The sequence below is a fragment of the Agelaius tricolor genome, unplaced genomic scaffold (genome assembly GCF_023055355.1).
Source record: "Agelaius tricolor isolate 1412-34295 unplaced genomic scaffold, bAgeTri1.0.p SCAF_5, whole genome shotgun sequence".
In the NCBI taxonomy this organism is placed as follows: Eukaryota; Metazoa; Chordata; class Aves; order Passeriformes; family Icteridae; genus Agelaius; species Agelaius tricolor.
This window is the reverse complement of record NW_027269265.1, coordinates 32898282-32923988: the sequence shown is the minus strand read 5'-3', so window position 1 is coordinate 32923988 and position 25707 is coordinate 32898282. Positions and strand designations below refer to the sequence as shown.

General features: G+C 36.3%; 1 protein-coding gene across 27 annotated transcripts in view; it reads right to left on the bottom strand.

The window, feature by feature from the left end:
* Positions 1–25707, bottom strand: part of GPHN (gephyrin) — a 271188-nt gene that overhangs the window by 35874 nt on the left and 209607 nt on the right. For 14 of the 27 annotated variants that reach the window (XM_071427068.1, XM_071427071.1, XM_071427073.1 and 11 more), the window contains 4 exons: positions 14106–14148; positions 10737–10874; positions 5397–5489; positions 2362–2417 (listed from right to left, as the gene is read on the bottom strand). In XM_071427068.1, the coding sequence (XP_071283169.1) occupies positions 2362–2417; positions 5397–5489; positions 10737–10874; positions 14106–14148 (330 nt within the window). Of the gene's footprint in view, positions 1–2361; positions 2418–5396; positions 5490–10736; positions 10875–14105; positions 14149–16443; positions 16507–25707 lie in introns of all 27 variants that reach the window. The other 13 variants (XM_071427065.1, XM_071427069.1, XM_071427067.1 and 10 more) reach the window with 1 other exon arrangement.

Below are 25707 nucleotides of genomic sequence, written 5' to 3'. Positions count from 1 at the left end.
TCTTACAAACACCTTTAGGAAGTCTTGCAGGAAATGCTGTGGTCTGTATGAGTCTACAGAAGGAAAACCATTTTTCCTATGCTGAGTGTTCTACACACAGGCCATTGTGGATGGTTCATGACCAGTAATCTCAAGTGTGCCCTAACCTTCCCAAAGCAGGGTGATGCCTGAAAGCTTTCCCTGATATACAAAAAAAGGGTTAACATAAACATGACCATCTGTAAATGGAAATCAGAAAACGTACAAAATAAAAATTGACACAGAAATGTCCAACTTGGCTATATGGCCTTCCTGCAATTCTGAGTCCCATCTTCTTCCTTGCTACTAGCATTTATGTAACCTTTTTCCCTACAGGAGGAGCCAAATCTAAATCTGTTCTGAACTCCCTGCTGTGAATCATTCTGTTAATTGGTCTGTAACATGAAAAGCAGAATGTTGCTGCTGAGAGTGACTGAAGGGTGAAATGAGACTGAGGAGCCTTCCAAGGCTATAAATAATTTCTTGGGAAGGAGATGAACCTTAAGATGTGTTTGCTCCAGAAAAAAACTTTGACCAATTATTCTGAGGTCAACAGCCTTGTTTTTCTAACTTGCCACTGGTATTTTCAGAAATAGCCTCTCTCTGCATGCCTGCTTCCCACCCAGTTTTTGCTCCTTGCCAGAGAGTCTTCCTATTCCCTGTAATCTGGGAGGACAGACTGTCCCTGTAGAGACATTAGTGAGCTCTTGAACTTTGTTGGAGGGAAGCAGCTTCCATTTGCCCTTTTATCTTTTGTACAAACCTGCTGAACTGATTAGGACACTCAAACACTTCAGACCTCTAATGGGAAGTAGTCCCCATTAGAGACAACTTCAGCAGTACTGCTTTTAGGCAACACTGTGCTGTGATATTTAACTAGCAAAATTATAATATTGATGACAGGGGAATAGCGATAGGAGTGAAAATTCAGTGGGTTGCTCTGCTGGTTCTTGCTATTTTATAGTGATCATAAAAAGGCTTGTAAAAATAGTTGTCTTTGAATCTTTTGGATTCTGGACCAATGCTTGAAAATGCAGTCAGGAGGGCTAAAAATACAAGGCAGGTTAAAAAAACTGCTGAATTAACTTGCCTTTGTTTTTTTAGAATTGAAAGTAATTTAACATATTTTTTGCAACTGATCCACTAATCCAAGTTCACATGAATATCAATACTGAGAAGATGTCTATTATACCACAGTATAGTTCATGATGATGGATGGGACCTAAAGCAAAAGTAATTTTTACAGCTCTTCCTGACATGATTAGCCAAATTAAATGTCTATTACACATTTAGAGACAGTTCAAGTACATTAAAAAAAAATAAATCATCCTGCAACTGGTAATACTTCTAAAACCTGATACAACTTTTGAAATATGTTGATTTTACTTGGACTCTTTTGTATAGCAGTCAAAATGGACATACTACAAAATCCTAATTAAAATTAATTAATTCCTTGTTTTGCCTGTTACTTATCCCTTTTTCCATCATTTCACATACAATACACAGAATTATAAATCAGGACTTGAAACAGCTGGAGAAACATTTTGGACTAACTCATGTTTTCCTGAACACAGCTGCCAGGTATGATTAAATGGACAGACTAAGAGTAGTTGAACATAACTTTTTTTTCCATTTCCCCAGTATGAGTAAAGAAATTTAATGAAATAATCTCTTGAATTTGAGAACAAATCACGCAATGTGTCTATTAATGAATATTTATAGAGCACAGCAGGTCACAAACAGGTCATGCCTCAACTTGCTTTTAAAATCAATCCATGTATCAGCTAAGTTGCACAAACACTCTTCTCACAAACCAACCTCAAACCAGGCTGCTGCCAGGCTTCCTCAAGATTGTTCTGATTGTTACCTATCTGCAAAAGCTTAATAAAAAATTTATACACTTCATTTTGCAGCTATCAGTGTGAAAATTGGAAGCATCTTATGAAAACTGTTATTGGGCTGACATCCTTAAAAAATCTGTCAGCAAGAGGGGTTTAAATCACTCTTTTCTCTGCTTATGAATTGTCGTACCACTAGAAATCTCATGTCCTCAAACATTGGACCAGGGCAGAACGTTACTGTATGCACTCCTATCAGACATGTCAGCACAATGCTCTGAAGTATTTTGGGATATCCTTGTTAGCTCCTTATGTAACTGTACTACCTCACTTTCTGAAATCATGTCCCAAGGCACATAGCAGGAGGGTCAGTACAGCTGTGTCCTACTTCACACCACATCCAAGACTACTGAATTTTGGAGCACTAGCAAGGCTTGTAAAAATACAAAACAAAATCTTACAGAAGGAAAATACATTAAAAAAAGAGAAAAGAAGTTGTGCTCACCTGCTCACCAGCCTGGGATTCTCCTATGATGAATCGATCTCCTGGGCCATCAGCAGCTGTTAAGAGGGACAACATAAATGGTAAACACTGAACCAAAACAAAAGGTGGCATTATAAATAAAGAACAGGAGAAGAGCAAAGATGATATAATGGTCAGTTCTTCAGTGACTTCAGTTCCTCATGACTAAGGTTATAGAAGTTCTGTAACCATTTTACATTTTAGGTCCATTTGAGGTGTGTTTATTATTTTGAAAAACACTGGTTCTAGAAAACAGAGTATTTTTAACTGAAAATTTCTGGGCAGTATAAGGTCATGTAAAGGAAGACTAGGAGAAATTACATTAAAAACAAAGATTTAAGGGTGTTCATGACACTATTGCAACACTGAAAATTAGGAGTCTGAGATCACTGATTTAACAAGTCTTCAGGACTTCCAATTTAGCAAATCTGCATTTTTACAGGGACGAGGAAGGCACAATTACTAATGACATTTAAACTCCTGCCTGCCTCAAAGGCCTTTTCAGCAAGTTGCATTAGTAGTATGATAGGCTTTACCGTGGTGTAAAGCATGTGTGAAGCACAAGCTGCTCTGCCTTTCCAAGCACAACAGAGTGCTCAAGCAAACTAGGCTGGAAAGATCCCATTTAAATCTCCATTATTACTAATTTTAAATCTGTAGCTATAAAAAGTTGATTTCCTAGAGATGAAGTCTCACCAGTGACCTTTATCTTAATAACTTTGGTTTAACTTCAGGAGCCCTGAATGTACACCTAGGTAACCTTGTATCAAGAAGAACTACTTTAAGGAAGGATGTCCATTCAGTCTATGATTTATCACATTTGTACTCATGCACTGGCTGCAGCTTTGCAGATCATTATGGTACTTACCCATATTTGAAGACCAATAATTAACTTAGCTTTAAAAGCTTATCAAACAGACTAATCTATGAGCTTTAGAGTGAACTCAAAAAAGTAGAAAAGGACTCTTCAACTAGATAGCCTTGAATAATGCATGTAATATTACTGAAAACAGTTGTTAGGCCTGCACTGAAAAAAAAAAGCGCTTGTATGATCCAGCAAAAGAAGAGAAAGAAATCCCTAATAGCTAAATTATTTTAAACCTGATAAAATGCTACTGAATTAGATTTTAGTCTCCCACTAATAATAATACGGAGATAAAGTTTATAGATGATACACAACTGATATAAATGAGAAAAGGACAGGAATTTGGGCAGACATGTTATGTCACTGAGAGCTAATCCTTATATTTTTGTAAGAAGCATCCATTAATGTAGTCAGTGTTATCTCTGCCTAAAAGCTTTTTTTTTTTCCATATCCAAAGATAACAGGTTCACAAGAATAATAAGAATAGAACAAAACAGTATAGAATAGAATAGAACTGCCTGATCAATTCAGGGCTAACCAAAATGTAAAGCAAATTATTAAGGGCACTGTCCAAATGCCTTTGACACAGAAATAGGCTTCGGGCATCAACCCACTCTCTAGGAAGTATGTTCCAGTGTCTGCCCACCCTCTTGGTAAAGCAATATTTCCTGATGTCAAAGCTAAACCTTCCCTAGCGCAGCTTTCAGCCATTCCCACACATAATGTCACTGGACACCCTGTGCCCTTCCCCTCCACAGGGAGCTGTAGGGAGTCATGAGGTCACCTCTCAACATACTTTTCCTCAAACAAGACAAACCCAAAGTCCTCAGCTGCTCCTCACAGGACATTCCTTCCAGCCCTTTCACCAGCTTTAGTGCCATTCTCTGGATGCATCCAAATATCTCAGTGTTACTCTGCTTGAATTCACCACCAAAATTAGGTTTTGTGTGTTGGTTCTGTCAGAAGTTGCTGGAAATGACATTCATGATCACTCTACTCATTCTGTGTGTTTACTGAGATTGTACTCGTGCTTTGCCTTACCCTGCAGCAATCAGGTTGCAAGACAGCTTTGCCTTGATCCCAAGGCCCTTGTCACTCAGCATTCTACTCAGAACTCACTCTCTTAGCTTTTCTCAGTGTTACCTGTATTTCTCTGGCTACATTTGCACTCCCTAGACCACATTACTAGTCATTTTGGTCTGCCTGTTTCTCTTACACACTCATCTTGTGGACCTGAAATTTTATTTTTATATCGAATGTATGGGCAAGCTACTGGATTTCATCCGTTGCCTGGGTCTGCAGGCAGTCTATTTCATGGGCAGTCGCTTTCCATGGTTTCAACTGCCAGTAACAAAAAAGATATTTTAATGTCACTAGAAGAAAGTTGGCTATTGTGTACACATTTCAACATGGTGTTATGATTTAACTGCTACTACAATTAAGTCACTACTAGTATAATGTTTGATTCTGTACATTTTAAATTTCCTTCATAGACATATGAGGTGAGCATCGTTATTCTTACTTTACGAAGGGAAAAACTGACACACAGAGAAGCAACTGGCTCAAAGTGATGTTGCACCTAGTGGCAAAGCAGAGTGTGAATTCAGGTCTCCTGGGAAATCATATTTGCTGCTTGAAATGAATACAGTCATAAAGCTAATTTTATTTATATATGGCAGCTGCAGTATTTTTAAAGTAAGAACCTCTGCTTTTGAGGTGTCTCCATAAGAGAACATTATGATAAGTTCTTCGAAAATTCTCTGATGTAATCGATATCTGTAACAGTTCAACGAAGTAAAATACATACTAAATCTATAACAGAGGAATAGAAGATGAATCCATAATTCAGAACCAGATGTTCTGTTATTGTCCAGAATTTTAAATGTTTCCAAGTAATGCACGAGCAACAGAGGTGTACATCTAGGAGCACACATGGGCGTACATTTGCTCTTGTACACCTGTATCCACTTAAAAGATCTGAACTCAGTTTTGTGGCCTTCCTTCAAGACAGTGTGTTTTCTATAACTGTGACCCCAGAAATGATCTGTATCAAATCTAAACCAAGATAACCCTTGCTGGATCCAAAACAGGTGAATGAACATGTTATAAAGCAGCAGACACTATACTACATGTCCAGAAAGTGAGTGCTTACCTCTGACAGCGTAACCATCTTTTACTGATGCTGGAAATGGTGGCAGATTATCTTTTGCATATACATCTTGAGCAAGGACTCGCCCCATTCCATCTAGAAAAAAAGAGAAAAGACTCTGTGTCATTACAGTGGGGGAAAGGGGGAAATGAAGTTAACAGCCGTGCCCTCCAATGGATGAAACGTATGTGTATGGGATAGAGAGATCCCTCAGGCTTTAGATTTTTGACCCTACATACAGGAAAAAAGACTAGAGTCTGAAAGCAATGATAAAGGATTTGTTTAAGTCTGTGCTCCTGGTTATGGTGAAATTGCTGACAGTAGATTTGAATGCCAAGTATCCAAACCCAAAGGTGATAGCTCCGATTAAGGACCAGACAGAAAAAAAAGTATTTGTTTCTTCAGGACTAGTTTTCCCCCTAAGATCTCTTGAATATATGCATTTTCTTTATTTTCCTTTATTTGAATTTTTATTACATTTAAAAAAAACCCAAACTTGTAAAATGACATTTCAAAAGTGAATCCTGTGCACAGAAGGTGAGAGGTGATGAATTGAGAACATTAACAATGAACCAGTTTTCATAAATTGACAAAGAAGTTTGGCAATAGATTAGCTTCACCTAATTGCTGAGAGCATTTCTGCTAAATAGAGGGTGAGTGCACGTAAGTGTCAGAATTATTTATATAAATTTACGGTGTTATAGTTCTAAATATTTTAATAGCTGTTTCAAACATACTCTTTCTCTTCACTTAGCAACTATGGCTGCTGAGCTGTAATTTGGCTCAGCTTCGCTGTAGAGACTGATAGGAATTATTTCACCCTCATTCAAATGGCTGGTACTTTTATGGAATCAGCAAGAGCTTTATTTTTTAGTATGACATGCAACAGAGTGGAAAATATGTAACTTGGCCCTTGGTATAGTGTGAGAGAGAAAGCAGATTTATTATATGTGTGATTAGATGTACTGGGAAGGGACACATGGGTCAGAACTACTGAGACTGGCTTGATTCCAGCATGTCTAAGTAAAAGAAGGGAAGCCCTGCTCATGGTAGAGGCCTGCTCCTAGTGTGCATTGTGGCACTGGAAGGCAATATCCTACTGAAAGTATGATGGAGTGAGAGAATGCATGATTATTTCTGCCAGGAGAATTTGCATGGATACATGCTTTAGGGATTATGGTCTTTGAGACATGCCAAAAAAGAGAAGTGCATAAAATGTAATTCTTATTTTACAGAAGAGCTAGTGCTGCACACTAAATGGGCAAATTTTGTAAAAAAGTTCACCTACTTGATTTGAAAACGTTCAGCTCCAGTGAAGTGGTATTATAATGAAGATTGTATTTTACTTATTAACACAAAGTGATTTAGTTAGCAATTAATTATTGTAACTATAACAACATTGTGCTCACATCCTTATATATCAACTTTCAGCCTGAAGTTACTGTTCACGCTGCATTGCTGAAATAACTATTGCCATGAAAATGCTGCTGAAACCTGTTAAAACAACTATAAAAGCACTTTTGTAATGGCCATTAATTCACCTGTGCAAACCTGCATATCACTGCCTGTGATACACAATACAGAAGTTATTAGAAAGCTCACAGAAGCTTGTACACTTATAGTGAATAAAAGAATGCAGACACAGACATTTAAATTATAGCACAGAAAAGGCAGCTATCAAAGGCCTAGTAAAAACACCCTTTGTTCATACATGCACGAAATCTCATACAAAAGTGATACTACCAATTTTAGCAGGCATGTTGTGCCTTCATTTTGCTTCTTGTCTGCATGCAAAATCACACCAATTAGAGCAAAGTTGAACAGTATGTTCATGGCATACTGCCATGCAATATTTGAAAGGAATAAATGGCTAACCAGTAATGGGAATGAATTTCATTGCAAGAAGAAAAATGTAAGAATTATTTGCTGACGCACCCTTAGGCATTTAAAATGAAGCAAGTCAGCAACTAGAGGGCAATCTTAAGTACCTCTGCAGTCTCTTTTAAGAAAATATTCTAAAAATACAGTTTGAGCCTATTTTGATTAATTGTAATTCAGAAAGATGTTCTGAATTATTTTAATGCCATCAAACTGCCCCTTATGATGCTCATGGCTTTCTGACACAAAATGGAGAATTACATTAAACTGACTTTTCAAATGTGGGTATTTGTAAAGCTGAGGTGGTGAACCTGGTACAGTTCCATGAAGAACTTTGATTTCTCTGGGGCACAACAATAAGAGACATCTTGTACTAGGAAGTGATGGATTTTGTAAATCCTGCCCTGGTAGCACTGCAGTGTGCTATGAAAAGTCAATGCTACCAAACCAATCAGTTAGGCTCTTGGACTAGACAAGAATAAATGTGCTGTTCTCTGGCTTAAGCTCATAAAATATAGATTGCCTCTCTATTATAATTTTATTATCAATTAAACTTCTGCGTCTTAGTTTCAGAAGAATAATAATAATCATGTTGTCTAAAAATTTAACCTTATGTGCCCACAGACCTATACTCAGGTAATTGCATTTATTTGGAATAAAAGCCTAACTGGGGGCTTCATACCAGATATCAATGATGCCAGGTGGGAAATATGCTTCAGATGCCTTGGGTTTATGACACTTCCTTAACATGCTTTAGGACAGTCCATTTTTTTTAACATATGAAAGAGGTTAAATTATCTATATGGTCACTGAGCAACACACCAGTGTGAAAGTCATGTTTCAAAAGACAACTTTAATAATTCTCTCCCTTATGTTAGGAGAGAATAGGTAGATCTGTGAGACTACAGCCTACCTTGACTTAATCAAGAATAAAATCAGGTCTGTACTGGGTATTTGTACAGAATAACATTTAGCTGCTTTATTTATGAGGATGAATGCTATGAAATATGTTTAATTTTAACTAAATCAGGTTGAATTACTTAGGCAATTAGGACTCCTAGAATTTTGCACATTTCACTTTCCTTGGAGAGAAATTGTGTTCCTGAAAGATAGTTCAAAAGCTCACTTGTAATTCAAGACACAAAATCACAAAGAAAACAAACACAGCACAATAGGGCTTTTCTAAATACAGTTTCAGACCTCCAGAACTAAATTTATACAATTTTCTGAAATTTGATGTATATTAAAAAAAAAAAAAGAACCTGTTACTAATTTGTCTGTATAACATTGTGGTGAACCTTTAAGAACTTCTGAAAATGCATTTCCATCTTGGGATTTGTAGATACAAATTACAAATCTACAATGTAGATTAAGAGAATTGAATTTGCAGTATCACAGACACAGACATGTCCTTTAGGCTGTCTCCTATAGGCTCAATCCTGAAATTTCATATGATATACTTCGAAAACACACAGTGCTAAAATAAGCATATACTACTTAAAAAATAAATTGCAAGATAAAATCTTGCTCTACAGTGCAAAAATATGAAGGAATTGTTGGTATAATCATGTGAACATTAAATCAAGAATCTGTCTCTGAACCTGCTCATAGTACCATCAATCTAATGCTTGTGTTTTGGGTGAGAGGGAAGAGGGTCAAAACTAAAGTGACTCAGCAGACTCAGTTCATTACTTTTGAAAGAATAAGACTGTCAGGAATAACAATACATACATTCTGGACTTAGAATCTTTTATTTTATTATTCTTCTTTTATTCAAAGAAGAATAATAATCCTACAGTACCTTAACTGTATCTGACATACCAAAATAAATATATGATGTGCTTATCAGGGAGGCAGATGCCAGTCTTTCATCCTTTATTTCAGGAGTTCAGGGTTGCATACTCATTTATTTGGACTAAATGTACCCAACACTGCAGCTCATCATATTGTTCACAAAGGGCTGTCTTAGAAAAGACATTTAACTGACAGCTACCCAAAAGGCCCAATAGTTATGCTCAGGCATTTATGCCTTAGTGCCTTCAAATCTGCATGCCATTATGAAAGTGCAGGATGTATTATGCATATTCCTTGTTGATCCAGTATTGGTGCTGCTCTGAATGCAGGGTATGGAGCATTTTCTCAGAAATCCTGCTGCCAAGGCATAGAGGAGCACTGAACTCTGCTTGGAGTCAGTGCACAGGTGTGATAATGTACAGGTGTGATATTGCATACAGTCTGCTAAATCAGTATGTCAATATGAAGACATCTTGAAGGCTTCTGGTACCACAAAGTTTTGGTAAAGAACATGAAAACTTTGAACTTCCAAGCCAGAAGACAGAATATTCCATTCAGAAACCGTTTGTGCCTCTCCGCTGTCTGTAGCACACCAGTGTTCCAGATGTTTCTGCCTTTTGAGGTTTATAGTTCCACAATCTCTTCACTCACCACCTTACTTTTGGACTGATATGAATCTGGAAGGATCCCTGGAAGAGGTTTCTGCTTCCCTACCTAGTTTAGGTTTACTTGCCAGCATATTTCCTGTCATGGTTTTGTTATGTGCCAAGAACATCTCCCAGATAACGTCTAGGCTTGATGTAAGGAATAGCAGAAGCATAGGGAGGCACCTAATAGACATTATGAATACAGTATTTCAGGAAGGAGGATAGTTTAGCTGAATAAACATGAGAGATGCCTTGCTAATTCCTTTCAGGGCCAGAAAAATCACTTCATCTATCCCTACTTATTCATGAGTACAGATACAGTCACAAAGTCTGATATTTTACTTGCTATTTGGTGCATTTGAAGACAATCTCACTGTATAAATCAAAACGAGTTACTCTTTAATTACAAAGTTTCGAATGGTGAAACATTAAAAGGAAGTAATTTCAGAAAATGATCATGTAGTGTTAGATTAGAAAAGGATTGTATTTATGAGAAGAAGAGGAAAATTCTGGAATGACTAGCAGGCTAACTAGAAACTGGAAAAAGAGACTGAGATGAACTGTTAAAGATAAAGACATGGAAAAAAGTGATCTGGAATCAATAATCACTTTGCTTTGATCATTAATCTTGGATAGGAAAGGGACTTAGTGAGAATCTTCCACAGGGAGACAACAGAGGGAACCAATCACAGTAAAGCTTTCAGCTACTCGGCACCTACAGAAGTCCACTGAGGCATGTTCAGGTTGAGTATAATATGTTTCCTGCATATAATACAAACAGGAAGAAAATCAATTTATGTATTTTATTAGTGTTCCATTACAGACTCCTTCAGGGAGCACCACTGAGTTCAACTAACATTCTCCTAACTTTGAAAGGTTTCCCCTATTTCAGGTAGTTCCTAAAGCAGTTTCTCCTGCAAAAAGCACTGTTTCAGACACCTCACAACATTAAGAAAAGAGAAGGAAGTTTGCCAACTAGGGAAGAAATCACCCTCAAGCTCACAAAGAATCCAATTTAACATACCTCTGTAATTGATGATTTCTGTTCCAAGCACTGGGGTCATCTCCAGAACTGTGATGAAGGCCTTGTCCATAGATGTCAATGGGAATGGAGACATGCGATGTCTTCTTGCTACCTTGGTAATGTCAACAGCACTGTGACCTGCAATGAGAAAGAACAAATTCATGTAGGCTACAGTGAGCAGATTCAGGTAGTGATGTTCATTTAAACCATTTTACTGAAACTAATCAGCACTTTGGAGCAAATTAAATGAGTTAGTTATCAGTATTGAGCTTTCATGTCTGACCCTGGGAAGACACTGTATTCAACTAGAATCAAGAGAGTGTATATCCTTATCTGTAGTGAAGAACATACATGAAAAGATAGGTTAATGTACAACAGAAGCCCTGCCAGGTGATGCAGTATTTTACACTGAGGATGATAATCTGAGACTAATTCAGTTCTATGAACTCAGGACAATTCACTCTGTTCTCTTTGCATAAACACATCTCAACATACTCTGATAAAGCACAACAATGGACACTGTACCAGTGACCCTACAATCCAAGAGTGAGATGGGACTCCAAAGGTTTGAAAGGAAGATAGAGAGAGCACAATGAAATTACTGGGCAGTCAAGGCAGCAGACAGTGTCTCCAGCTAGTGGGCATCCTATCCATTGTCAAGATTTTGTTGTCACCATAGCAAAGTGTTTAAATGCATTATTGGAGTGAAGGCAGTAGGACAACCTAAGAAAGCTTGCTTTTCCTGGATGTGAGGGACAGGTAGGGAGAAAATATGACAGAAATTGTTTGAAAATGAAACCAACAGTGTGTTTGATTTCATGATACTTACTGAGAGATTAAACAAGGGGACAGCAAGCTTTGAAGGATTTTGGAAGTGAAGATGAGCAACTGAAGAGAGAACTATTGCAGGAATATATTAACAAGAGCAACAGATATAAACTGAAAGATTCAGATAATTACAATTGCAGAGTATCTTGAAAGGATTTACCTAGAACAAGAAGGTATTTATGAGAGCCAAAGTGGATGATGTTCTATACGTGATATGTAATGATATTCCTAAGTAACATAAACTACAGTACAGAAAGCATTAGATAATAGAAACTAATTTTTAATGACATGATTTTGCTTTGCAGTCACTACATAAATATCTCATTTGTTGCTGCACATGCCTTCAGATTCTGAAAAAAAAAAAATATTGCTTCAAGGGTAGTCTTCTAATAAAAAGCAAGTAAAAAATAGCACAACAATCATGTAGTCTAAGCCCTTCCTTCAGAAGAGGAGGTTTCTTAATTAATCTATATATACAATACTTGTTCAGCACTAACACATGCTTACCTTTTCATGTGAGACATTGTTCACTAATTATTTTTTGCTATTAACAGAGTAACTACCTTTCAGAGGAAGAAGTAGAGACAAGTAAAACTGCCCACCTAATTCTTCCAGGAATGATTCTGGAAGAAATTCTTTGAACAATCTCTTTGTACGTATTTAGAAGATAACATGATGAAAAGAGCAGGCACTGTGAATTTGTCAAGCACAAATAATTTTTAATTGATTTAATTCTTTTCCTTAAGATAGCAGTTGGCATTCTGAAGAAGAGAGAAACAACCAATGAGACATTTTCTAACTATATTAAGACTTTGCAAACTCAAACCTAACTTTCACATAAGAAAACTAGGGACAAATGATCCAAATTAAACTATTGTAAGGTAAAAGTGTAGCATGGAAAAACTGCATTCCTGGTTTTTTACAATGGGGATCTCCCTAGCAAGCTTACATTTCTGAGTTATCATGTCTGTTTTTTGTTGACAACATCATTAAAGAGGAAAAGGAAAGCATTTGTGAAATACAGTTAAACTTCCCACACCTGCCTCTGCATAGAGAAAGAAGCCCTGCTTTAACAGTACTGTAATTCCTGAAGGTCCAGCAGATTCCACACAATACATGCCGAAAACCTTATCCTGATGTTTTAAGTTGGAAATTATGAAGGAAAATGCTAAGAAAAAACATGTCACAGCAATGAAAGCTGAGGGAATTGTGTGGCAGTGAACAACCTTTCTTCTATTGCTACTAGATGCTTTTACTGCTTCTAGCAGTAATTTCACTGCTACTTAAAACTCACTGTTAGCTACTTCAGAAACTGACATTTCACCTCTTTAAACCTTAAAAAGTGATAGAATTCACAGGTTTTCAATGCTTTGACTGGTCCCCAGAGAACAACCTTCAGATTTACAAGTCTGTCGCTAATGCATGTCATTTGCTTAAGTCAAAGGTTCTGTTAAAATCTTCTGAGAAATGCATTATCCAACATAGACTTTTTGGAAATAGTTAAAATTCCCTAACCTCTGACATCTTTTTTCCAACACCAAAAGTAATACCCATTATTTCTGCAAGAAAAGTCAAGAAAATCGAGCCCCTTTAGGTTTAATATTAGCATGAATAGCCTTTATGAAGGAAGGAAGATAGATGCTGGTGTAACTACTAACCTTTCTCTCTCCCATTTCTTCCTACAAACAAATGCTAACACTTCTATTAGAGGTATCACAGATTTAAATAGACCCAGAGACAAACAAATGATTTTTTAAAACTGTAAAACTACTAAATGGCACTTTAATTACAAGCAAATGACATTAAACAACTCCTCAGACTTCACCAAGTTATCTTTCACTAATGTGAAATGTCAGATAGCTCTAAAAATAACTACTTACTTTAAGCTGCACTTTGTACAACAAAATAATCCTCTAGCTTTGAAGCAGCTAATTCAATTGGTTGCATAAGGTAGAAAATTCTTGACAGCCTGCTCTTTTACCACCAAAACAACTTCCTAGTCCTGTCATTATACATATACATGCACATATGGTGGATCAAATTTTAGACTAGAAAAGATTCTCACAACACAAAGAAAAAGAATTGTGCAAATTAAACTAGACATCATCTGGATCAAATGTGAACTCTTAACCTTTGCACTTTTGGTTTGGTTCTATGTAATCCAACATTCAAATTCATGTTTAAGTATGAAATAAAAATATGTACATTCAAGTTGAGAATCTCCATTTTCATTGTCTTTGAGTGTTAATTCTTGCCCATAAAACCCGCACACACAGGATCATTTACAACAAAACATCACAAACAACACAGACCGCCATGTCATTAGAAATACAACTTGAAAAATAAATTAAAAGGTGACTCTCCATTAATACATGAACACTATGAGCTATTTACAGTTTTACCTTTGGACTGGATTTCTCTGTCTTAAGCTACTAAATTTCTGCTGCAAACCCACTTAGTCCCACCTCTGACCTGACTATCATTTACTGTCTTCTGAGCAGTTCTAGTTTCTCAATAGAGCTAGGAAGTTTCTGCACTTACTTGCTCTGAGGATGTTCTCCTTGCTGCTGCACCTAGACTGGACCTGCAGAGAGAGCACAGAGTCTGTGAGCTACAGAAGTTAACAAGAATGCAAAATACAGAGATAAAATGGGCAAGCTCCTGGGATCTAAGACAGAGGCTATACATATTTTCAGCAACATTTTAAAATATTTTGCATGAGATAAGTATATTTAAGCAGAAGGGTATATTTAAGCTGATGGTCAGAATCTGATACAAGTAATTTGATTCTACACCCCTCCCATAAGAAACAAGATGACCTAAGGACAGTAAGTGAGAAAAATCAAAGAACAGTCCTTAAGATTATGTGTTAAGCATCAGTTTTCAACAGAAAATCCACATTTTCTTATACAGCTGTAATTACAGTAGCTCTGAATCAAGGTCCTGTTTGATAATTGGATAGAATACTAACAAAACTATATGACCTGATTTAAAATTCTATAGCTAATATTTTCAGGTATTGAGAGTTTAAAATATTTAGTTTCAATTATGTTGATTCTGAAAATGTTTAGTAAGAAATCTTCACAATTGTATAAGCAACACACAACTGTCTAAAGGGCTCCTGGACGGAGCTGATAAATTTACTCTGCTGTTCCTATTTCGTTAAAAGAAATGCTATGTTCATTTTGAATTTTGTAGCGGAATTCTACTTTAAAAAGTAACTGTGGGAAAATGACATGGTTTCTCAACAACCCCTATTTTTTGATGCTTAGGTACCACTGTGCTATTCCAGATAGATTAGTCTGACTACAGGGAAATTGGGCCATTCACATGGGTCTAATATTCTAGTAACACCGGATATTTACAATTCTGTTTACTATGCAGATTTTAAAAAGATTTTTTTAAGGAGTATCAGCCCTGTAAACATCACACAGTTGAAACTTTTAATTCTTCTAAGGTTTGGAAAGACAGCACCATGTATAATAACCCTGAAGTTGCAAGTTTTCAGATGGACTACTCTCAGGCCAGATGACTGAATGGGCAGCACTTGAATAGAAAGCATTTTGTATGGACAAAACCCCAGCTAAAGTAAACTTCACAGTTTAGACAAACCTCTGAGATAGTAAGAACTGAATCCTTCTCTTTTTTACGTTATTGACAAAGGTCTTTTAAATTTCAATGAGAATAAAGTAAAAGTGTGTACATGTAGTGAAAGATGTGGAATAGCACAGGTGATGTTGAGGGTGTAATTTCCCAGCAGAACATCTGTCTCTGCTGCAAAAGCAAAGGAGTGAATCCAGATTATCTTTCAGACCTCACTCTGGACTTGCAGTCACAGAAAAATTGCCTGGAAAGTGAATATATATTATCTATCAATTGATGAAGAATAATAAACCCCCACCCCCTCAAAAGCTGTCTTCAGAAAGGAACAACCATTTAAGTCTGAAACAAATGGTGCCCCAGCTTCTAAACCTCTTTCTTCTGTTCCACAGCAGCTTGCCCCAGATAGATAGTCACATAAAAAAATTGGATTCTACAGCGCAACACAATCTACTTATTGTAATGGAATAACTTATGGAAAGTAATGTTGCAACTTAGAGTGGTTTATGGAGTCCTTCCCTGAAAAAAACTCTTGTTTAACAAAAACAAACAGAAAAACCCCACACCCTCCCCACTTCCCACCAAAAATACTATACAAGAAAACTGCAAACAAAATAGTAATGATGCCCAAATTTGGCCCAGAGTTGTTTTATCAGATTTCAAAGGCATAAAATGAACTCTCTTTGGAAGAAATAAATATTTACCTATAATTTACCAAAGGACAATTCTGGACCAAAAAGGTGGTATAATGGCAGGAAAGAAAACACAAAAGAAAGAGAAGCACAGTTTGAGAGGGAGAGAGAAGCAGGATGGATGTGGCAAGGCAGAAGATGGCGTATGCAAAAGGAGACATGGGCCTATGTGTGTAAGACTACTGTTTAAAATGGAAGAGGCTCTCTTATTTCTCACTGAAAAACATGAAAAGAGAAAATGAGGAATGGACCTGCTGCAAAATAACCAAGCGATTCAGCAACTGTGGAATGAAATTCAGTGAGATAACACAATCCTAAAGAAAAAGGCAAAAAACCAAAAATACAAAACACAAACATTTGAAACAATCTACTAAAACAAACTAAGTAAAATATGTGATCCAAAGGACACAGATAAAAGCTACTAGAGAAGGAGGAAAAATGTTAGCAGACAAAGACAGTGCTAAAGAAGTAAAATGGAAGTCAAGAAAGAGTCTTTCAACAAAGTGGAGGAACAGAAGGAGCCCAAACCCATAGCGCAAAGCAATGTTTGCGAATGGAAAACAGCTCCTTTGAGCAGTAATAGTTACTCTCGAGTTGTAGCCTCTATTCCTCCTCAGTTCATCTTTAAGCCCTTCCAACCTATAGTGGAGCTAGTGTATGGACAAAAACAAGAGATTTATAATGAACAGAGCAGCTGAGATTTGCAGATCAAATCTTCTAATATAAAAAAACGTGCTGACAAAGTTTTGCTCTTAAAATGTCCAAATGACAATGGTAACAAAAGACAGCTGGCTTCACATACAGCCTCTCACAGGTCATTTTTTTAATTCTGTGCACACAGAGGACTTCATATTTACTTTTTGATTTCTTACACCCAGCCTAAAGTTTCCATGTTATCACTCACCTGATGGGCAACATATGCAGTATGAGAAATAATTTGCTTCCCACAAATTTTAAAAGCAGCTGTGGAAGAGGAATCCATGATAATAAAATAAAAGGCTTGATCAGCTAGACTTGATCGTTTCCCAACCTATGCTCACAGCTGCAGAATACAAACCATGTTTTAACATAACTGACATCAAAATTAGTTATTACATAATACTTCTGGTTAATATGAATTGCACATTCTTATCCTAAATGTTATTTTTAATCAAAACTCCTGTAAAATGATTTTTAATAAAACCCACCAGTTCCCTAACACATACAGTTTTGGCAGCAATGGAGCTTTTTATAAATGGGGTGATGTGCTTTAAGTGCCTTTTAAAATATTAATTATTTGTATGTTTTACTACTTTGTTACTTGTGACATTTACAAAAAATCTGTATTCTTTTCACAGCTATTGTTAACTGAGGAATCTGTGCTACATTGCATATAGTACCATGACTGACTAGGGAGAATTATTATAAGGAGAATTTACTGTAATTCTTCTCATTCACAGGTAGTTACACAAATTACAACCTATGGCTGTCTTTTCTTTCACAGGGAAAATATAGACTTATTGTTTGTCCATTCTACAGCCTCTTGGCTCACAATCTATCTTCGCAGAAGATACATTGGGCTACCAGCCAGTACCATTCCCTTGCATAGTTCAGACAGAATGTAACCAAACCCAAAGCATTCAGTTCACATTACTCTGTATTTTAAACAAATTGGATTTTATGTTCTTGAAAATGTAACTTCATCATGTTGGAATGCAGAGTAAGCTTTCTCCCATAAGCTGAAGTAGTAAATAGAATGTGAAATACAGTACTCAAAAATAAATAAAGGGAATGGTAAAAATAAAGAGTCCTGCTGACAACTTTTATCTATTGGTCATGATTGGTCTGAAAAAAAACCCAAAACAGTGGCTGTACTAAATTGGATTAATTTAAATTTACATAATATGTTTTGCTGCAAATAAAAAATCAGTCTAAAATTTTTTTTCAAGAAAAATAGAAAAAGACACAAAGAAAAGTTCATGCTACAAGTGAAAAATTCATGTGAAAAAAATGAAAAAAGAAAACTGAGAAACCCTTTAACACTCTACACCATGACTATTAGGAATTGTTAGAGAAATTACTTACCTTTTTAAATTCATAACAAGATTAGCACAGAGTATTAAGTCAGCTCTTCATTATGGGAGGTACAATTAAAAGCCATCGGTTATAATAAAACAAATTGCTAGACAAAGGTGAAGAGTTTCCAGCCCAATATGAAAAGCTAACTCTTACAGGAGTACATTTGAACTCAATACTACAACATGAAGAACAATTCAGAACAACGACATCAAAACATGAGTTACCACCAACAGCAAGAGCCCATTTCTCAGGAATACAGAGCCTGCAGGAGGCTGGCCCATAACCTTTAGCACTTATGGGGAAGCTCCACTCTGAGGAAAGCATGCAGAAGGTGGAACCACCAGCAGAAACCCAGACATAGGCAGACACAGAGGACTAAGGTACGGCAGCGGGAATGAGTTTGCCAAGCTGTAATGAAGGAAGCAGGGGAAGCAAAGCACAGCAGCTGTTTACAATTTCAGAACTGCATTCTCACTCTCCCAAACACCAGGCAGGCCTGAACATGAGGTATTGCACCTACTGCACTTTCTGCTGGCGAGAAAGTGCATAACTCATGCAGCCTTTCCTTAAAACTTCAGCAGCTTCATGAAGACAATGTATCTGCTGGGATGTGGGAAAGTTTGCTGCTGCTGCTGCTGCTTTTGTTCTGCATGTGATTTAGTATTTCATGACCCATGTTCTGTACCATATACACTGTGCACGTGCCATTTGAATGGTCTCTGAAATATTTGCCTGCTTTAAACAGATTTCAAATCACATGTGATCTGATTTATAACTGTAGGGGTTTGCACAGTGTCTTCTGCCTAAAATACCTTCTATCCTCTAAGAGTGCAACATAGATTATTCACTGTCTCAAAATAAACAGAAAAAATAAACTAAACCATGAATAACAATGTCTGAAGCTGCTCTGATAATACTTAGACAAACTGATTTTGGTATGTTATTCTAAGCAATATCCATAAGGTTAAACTAGGAGAAAATAAAAAACCGAATGAAATAATTTTTGATTTGACTGTGTTAAATCTACCCTGATTTAACAGGATTAATCTATTAATTATTATTAATGATTATCTCTGTTCTCTGAAGAACAGAGAGAATAGCTTTGATTGAATTAATATGGAAGTTTTAAAAATGAAGTTGTAAAAAAAACATTCACAAGAATGCCTTGGGTTGGAAGGGACCTTAAAGATATCTAGTTCCAAAAAAAAGTGCATCTGGAATTGTGTACTTCACAAAACATTCAATAAGGTATGTGAGGTTTACAAAAATCCTATTGCAACATGCAATCTTCCAATTTCAGGAATCAATTCTTATTCAAACCATGCTTTTACACTGAACTGAACACACAAGGTCTTAAGAGAATGCTTTATGGCCATCTGAATTAGAGCTAAACTCTGTTCAAAACAACAGAATAATTTTTTCCTATTATACTGAGACTACTTCTGAAATGGAAAGAAAAATGAGCACAAGGAATTTGACAGCAGCAGACATTACTCATTAACACAATTTTTAAAACAAGCACTAGTGATGGTGGGATTCAGTTCACCAAAACTTAAATATGAATATTAAATAATGTGGTATTCCACACAAGAAATCATTAATTTGGAGTGTGAAGAAATAAATAGAAAATTATTTGAAGCCAAAATAATTTTAGGAGCAGATTTTTACAACTTATTAAGTGTTATGTTTGGTAGATGGACACTGAACAAAAGTCAATTTTAAATCTTGAATATGTCAGTCTTCATCTATACATTACTGAGTTCTCTTTTCTGAGCTTTTTTTAATCGCCTACACTTTACATACAGATTTATTGAATTTGATAATTGTTTCCCAGTAGACTATGAGCACACATATGGAATTCTATGGTCAGATTAGGGCTCATCCTAACTACTGTTCAAACAGGACAGTGCAAGGGGATTGATGAATACACTGTAAGGGTTGAAGTGGTTCCTTTTACAGGAGCAGTATTCAAAAAAAAGGTATTATCCAATATTTCAAACAATATGGATTGAAAAGGCAAAGAGCAGTTTTCTTAGATTAGTCACCTCTCAACAGAAATTGACATTGTCCTGGAGAGGCAAAATCAACGCATTTATTTATCCTAGAAGAAGATTCAGAGAAATCTTACATGCCAACTAAAATTGCAAGCTGAACACCTCACAATGAGAAGACAGGAAGAATTGTGATATATACAGCAAAAAAAGGAGACAAAATAGCAAACCACAGTAAGCTAACAGGAAAGCCAACTGGCTGCTACAAACTGGCAATATAGGCTTCATAGTTGAGAACTAAAAAAAGCAAAGAGGGATTTCTTCAGAGCAGTTTTAATGAAATGTTTACCTTAGTATGAAAAAAAATATATGAGCTGCATTTTGTGTTCTTAGGAGGGGGGACAGCATGCAGATAATGCTGTATGAGTAACACTGGAAAGATGGCACATTTCAGTGATATTTTAGGGGTGGTTCAGAACTTGTTCAAGATCACACTGCTTTTTGTTCACAGAAGCTGCATTAATTATAATACCTAAATATGAAGAGATCAGGTATCTTGTATAAGTTAAAGCCCATATTAATTAAAGTCATACACATTGCTAAATTTGTTCACAAACTCCACTATCTATTTCCTGTGCCATCAAAATTCAGGTGGGATTTGTAAGACACAAAAAATCTCTAGAAATGCTGCACTTGAAAAAATGAAACATTCTACTACTTGTCTTACTAATTGTGAACAAAATCTTTTTTTGAATGAAAATCTTGAACATTCTCCAAATGCCCTGGAAATAGTCTCCAGTTTGAGAAGTAGATAGTGTAAGCAAAGGCAGAGAGAATAAGATGTATTTCCTAAGAGGTTCAAGGGCAAAAATAATCCTGTTATCCTTGTTGTTTGCCATCGAAATGGTATTTACTTGCCTATTCTCATATAATTTCACATCCTGGCAATTTGAGTGACAAACAACTTTGCCTTATGAGTATGCATTGGATGTCTGAGTTATATCCTATCTGACCAGCTTGAACTCCTTGTCCCAGATTAACCAACTTTTTAAGCTGTTTTCAATCAGATACATGAGTGATATATGGAAATTCTTTTCCTCAAGCACACCATAAATTACTCTCTCACCCTTGACTAGTATGGTTGACATTTAAAAAAGCTTTGTTTCTATTACAAGTATTTTGCTTTTCAATGAAATTTCAATTATTTTCACATTTTTATTTATTTACCCAACAACAGCCAATTTCAATGCAGCATTAAATAGTGAAATATCAACATTACTGAAAAAAATGGGAACTACTTTTATTGAATTGCATGAACCTTAAAATAAAATTTTAAAATAAATTCTTTATTCAAATGTAGTAAAGTAAAATTGGCAAGTTTAAGTGAAACATTTAGGGCAGATCAATGTTATGTGGGCAACTCATTTTTCCTTTGACAAGAAGGCATCGTAATTTCATCATGATTATTTTCAGCAGGGTTTCTGCATAAGACAAGGCTACTTTATTTTAATCTCCCTGCTCAAAGATTAGTTTCATGTTTTACTTACTAAACATTATTCAAACTGTCTGCTAAATGGGTAATTATTTAATTCTGTATAGATTTCTCTGTTTGGCTTGGTTCTACTAAACAAAACCTTATAATATGCACAAAGGAATTTATTCTTGCACAATCTTTGTGAAGCAGGGGAATGAGTTGATTTTAGAAATGGGAAACTGAGACCCAGAGACATCCAGAGTAAATTTAACCTAACATGCCTACAGTAGAATTCCAGAGATTAGATCCTCAGTTGCCATTTATTTCAACTGCATTTGGAATGTCCAGTGTAGAATCACAGAATGGTTTGCATTGGAAAGGACCTCAAAGGTAGTCCAGTTCCACCCCCCTGCCAAGGGCAGGGACACCTTCCAGTAGACCAGGTTGCCCAGAACCCTGTCCTACTTTGCACACTTGCAGGGATGGGGCAACCACAACTTCTCTGGACAACCTGTTCCAGTGCCTCACTACCCTTAATATCTCATGTGAACCTACCCTCTTTCAGCTTAAAGCCATTGTCTCTCATTGTATGAAGGAAATATGCCATTGTTAAAAAATCCCTTTTCAGCTCTCTTGTGGTCTCCTTGGGTACTGAAAGGCTACAAAGGTCTTTCTGGAGCCTTCTGCTCTCCAGGCTGAACAGTCCCAACTCTTTTAGCCTGTCTTCACAGGACAGATGCTCCAACCATGGAATCACCTCATGGCCCTCCTCTGGACCCACTCCCAACAGATCCATGTCCTTCCTGTGCTGGGATCCCAGAGCACATGGGATCCCACCAGAGCAGAGCAGAAGTGCAGAATCCCATTCCTCACCCTGCTGCCCACACTTCCTTGGATTCAGCCCAGGATACAATTGGCTTTCTGTGCTGGGAGTGCAGACTGCCAGTGTGGCATGACATGAAAATCAAATAATATGTGTCTCAAGAAGGACACACAAAAAATGAATACTCCTGAAAGCGCTGCAAGATGTTTTTCCAGCAAGAAAAATTAAGTCAGCACTAATGTGGAGGCAGAAAGTGTGACAGAGGCTTCCTTGGCACCCTTTCAGGCCTTCCTGCTCCAGAAGGAGGAGAGACGGAGTTGCCATTCACCACACCTGCTACTGCTGGGAAATACAATTCTGTTTTCTTAATATCTAGTTATTGTCAATATCTGAATAAATGTTGGTGAGGAATTGGCAGAAGCATGTTTGGAATTTTTAGCATTACTGCTTCTTCTTCTATCTGCTTCTAGGCCTAATGACTCCATCCCTTTGATCCAAGGTCTGTGGAGCAAAATGCATCTCCCCACTGAAGTGTGACTCAAACTTGTAGGCTAACAAAGCCTACAATACCCATTTCATTCTTACAATCTGGTCTTTCTGAAGGCTGACCACACTGGTAACATTCCTTGTCTTCCTATGTTAAAGGACCATGAACACATGTAAACAGGAACAAAGTGATCAAAACTTCTAAACTCTGTTCTGTGACTTTGTGGCTTCAAAAGCCACCAATCAAATGAGCAGTGCCCAAAGAGTCAGCAAAAGCCACCCCCCAATTTCTTATATTTTTTAAAGCATCTTTAAAGTTAATTTTCACCTTTTTCTTGTTGGTGTTTACCAGAAATTTTGGTTGGAGATTTTTATAGTTATTATCATTCTAAAGTGAATGGTTGGACTACTTTTTTAACTATATGAGCAGGAACAAAACATGTTTCCCCATGTAGTATAATCATAACTTCTGTACTAGCATAACTTCAAAGAAGTTGATTTTAGTTAATATTTTTATTTGAGCTAGGAAGATTAAATTTGAAGGCGTTCAAGGACAAGAGCCAAAACTAGTAAACCCAGGGTAACAATAATTTTATATCTGGTGTATATTACAGTCTCCCATGTATACAATATTCAGTCAAAACTTCAGACTTGTACGCTTTAAAATATAAAAATAAATAAAGCTCTTTAAAGTTTAAGATTCAAACTAGGGAACAATAGCTGCAAGAAAAATAAATCCTAATTTCATGAATCCATCTGAATAGTAAATATCAGACAGGGAACTTGCTGTATTAAGAGGTAGATTTCTGCCTTTGAGCTGAGACAGAAATACAGACTATATTCCTCTGAGGAGAATCCTTAAAGTGAAATCAGAATAGTCATGGATGAACAACATGAAGAATTCAGAGTATTCATAAACTACAGAAAAGAACGGCTAGAACTGAACAAATCTTGCACTAAAAACTATTATGAAACCCAAGTCAGAAATTATTTTTCAAAGTAACCAGAAATGCAAAAGAAGAAAGGGGATTTGCATTTCTGATTTTGCTTTGAGCCTCAAAGGCTCAACAGGATAAGATTCCTTTAGTGTTGTCTTGCATTTATCAGTCTGGATTGCAAGGTCCAGCACAACAGCAATCAGGCTCTCCACAGCAGATATGCACCTGAGAACACAATAATAATTGGGCTGGGCTTGTAGCAGCACTGAATTTTGGAAACTCAAAGATGACAAAGGGAAATAGAAAATACTGTGAATAAGGACATTCATTCTGCCCTCCAGTTCTTAAAAAAACCCCAACTTTATGGCAAGAATGCTTAGCAAAAACGTTGTTTCCATGTTAAAAGCAGCATTTGAAAAAGGAGAAAACCAGGAAGATAATTGAGGGAGCGCTCATAGGAACCCACTGACATTTGAGCTGTGCATTACTGATACTGACACTGCTGTGAATATCTAACTTGATTTCCATGCATTTAAATGGACTGCCCACTAGAGAAAGATGTAAATTAAATCACATGCGTGGCATTTTACATCAGCGATTTCTCCAAAAGCTTTAACAGCAGTAGAAGCTTTCCTCTACTTTAATTCATTGCTATTTCAGACTTTAGACTAATTTTTTTAAAGATTCAATTACTGAAGCTGACTCTTCAGAGTTAGATTGCTTTGGGAGCTGGAGCTAGAGAACAGTTGCACTAAGTGTTATTACTAGTGAAACACAATGCAAAATAATGTCTGGCTTCTCAAACAAGTTGATTTAAGTAGTAAGCAAATAAATTCTAAACACTGTATGCTGGTGAGCAGCACAATACTGGATTTAAAAAGAAAACAGTGGTTCTCTAGGAAAAAACCCTCACCGTTATATCTAATCAAGCCAATTTTATTGCCATACAGTCAAAGGTATGGTATAGCATAAGAAAATGGATAAAACCCCCTTTGGCTTAAATGGACATATTTACAGTGAAATAATGGCAAGACTACCTTCAGAAAATGTGAAGGAGCCTGTATAATCAAACAAAATGAAAATGACATTGATAGCTCTTTGGCTTGATCTAATTTGTTTCATAAAGCATTGCACATCACTACCATAAGGCAAGGTGAAATGTCTTCCTGTTTTGCGGTACAAGAAACAAGGGAGAATAAGAATTAAAAATTGAAATGTGAAGATTTGTCTTGAAACAAAAAGTAGGGAATTTTAAACTCCAGATGGGGAAGGACAGAAATTATTTATTTGCCCTTTTTCTATCAGAGCTGATAAATGCAGATCTGGAAAGCATTTCACCATAACAAAAATCAACAAAAAGTATTACAATTTTGTTAGGTTGAATAGATAAGGTTTAAGTCAAAATCTGCAACATTAAATGAGATGCTGTTCAAAACCCTATCTTTTACCATTCTCCCAAATGTTAAATAGTTTTTTTTGGTAAATTAACTTAGTGCTTGAACTGAACTTATTAGTACTGAATGAAAGTGCAAAATGTTAATATGAAGGGATAACTTTATTTCGCAGAAGTCAAAAGCTAAGTACCATGCACAGAGAAGGTGTAGGCTTAAGTAATATTTTGCTTGTATTTTGAATGTATGAACTAATAATGGATCTAATTTGAGATTCAGCAATGGCTGAGTAAAGATAAATAGCATTTAAAGCACAAATATAGCAACATTGGTTAAAGAATTAAAAAAAAATCTGATGTCATTAATCAAAGTTATTAATGCATGTTTTGATCAGATTATTGCAATAACACACTGTCCTTCCTGATGTAAGTTGAAATTCTGCCATACTCTATTCTTATATGATAAAGAGAACACTAGAGAAGATGTTCATAATCTTAATCCTAAACTAATCCTAATATCATGAATGAAGACAGCACTAGCAAAACTATTTTCTATGAATAAGGAAGATGGCCTTTTTCATATATTTTTGCATTTTAATGTGCATTGAGGAAACTGTGTTTCTCTAAAAGTAAGAATTTGAATTAATTAATTTTTCTTAAGCATAGAATAAGGTGGTACTGCTAGCAAATC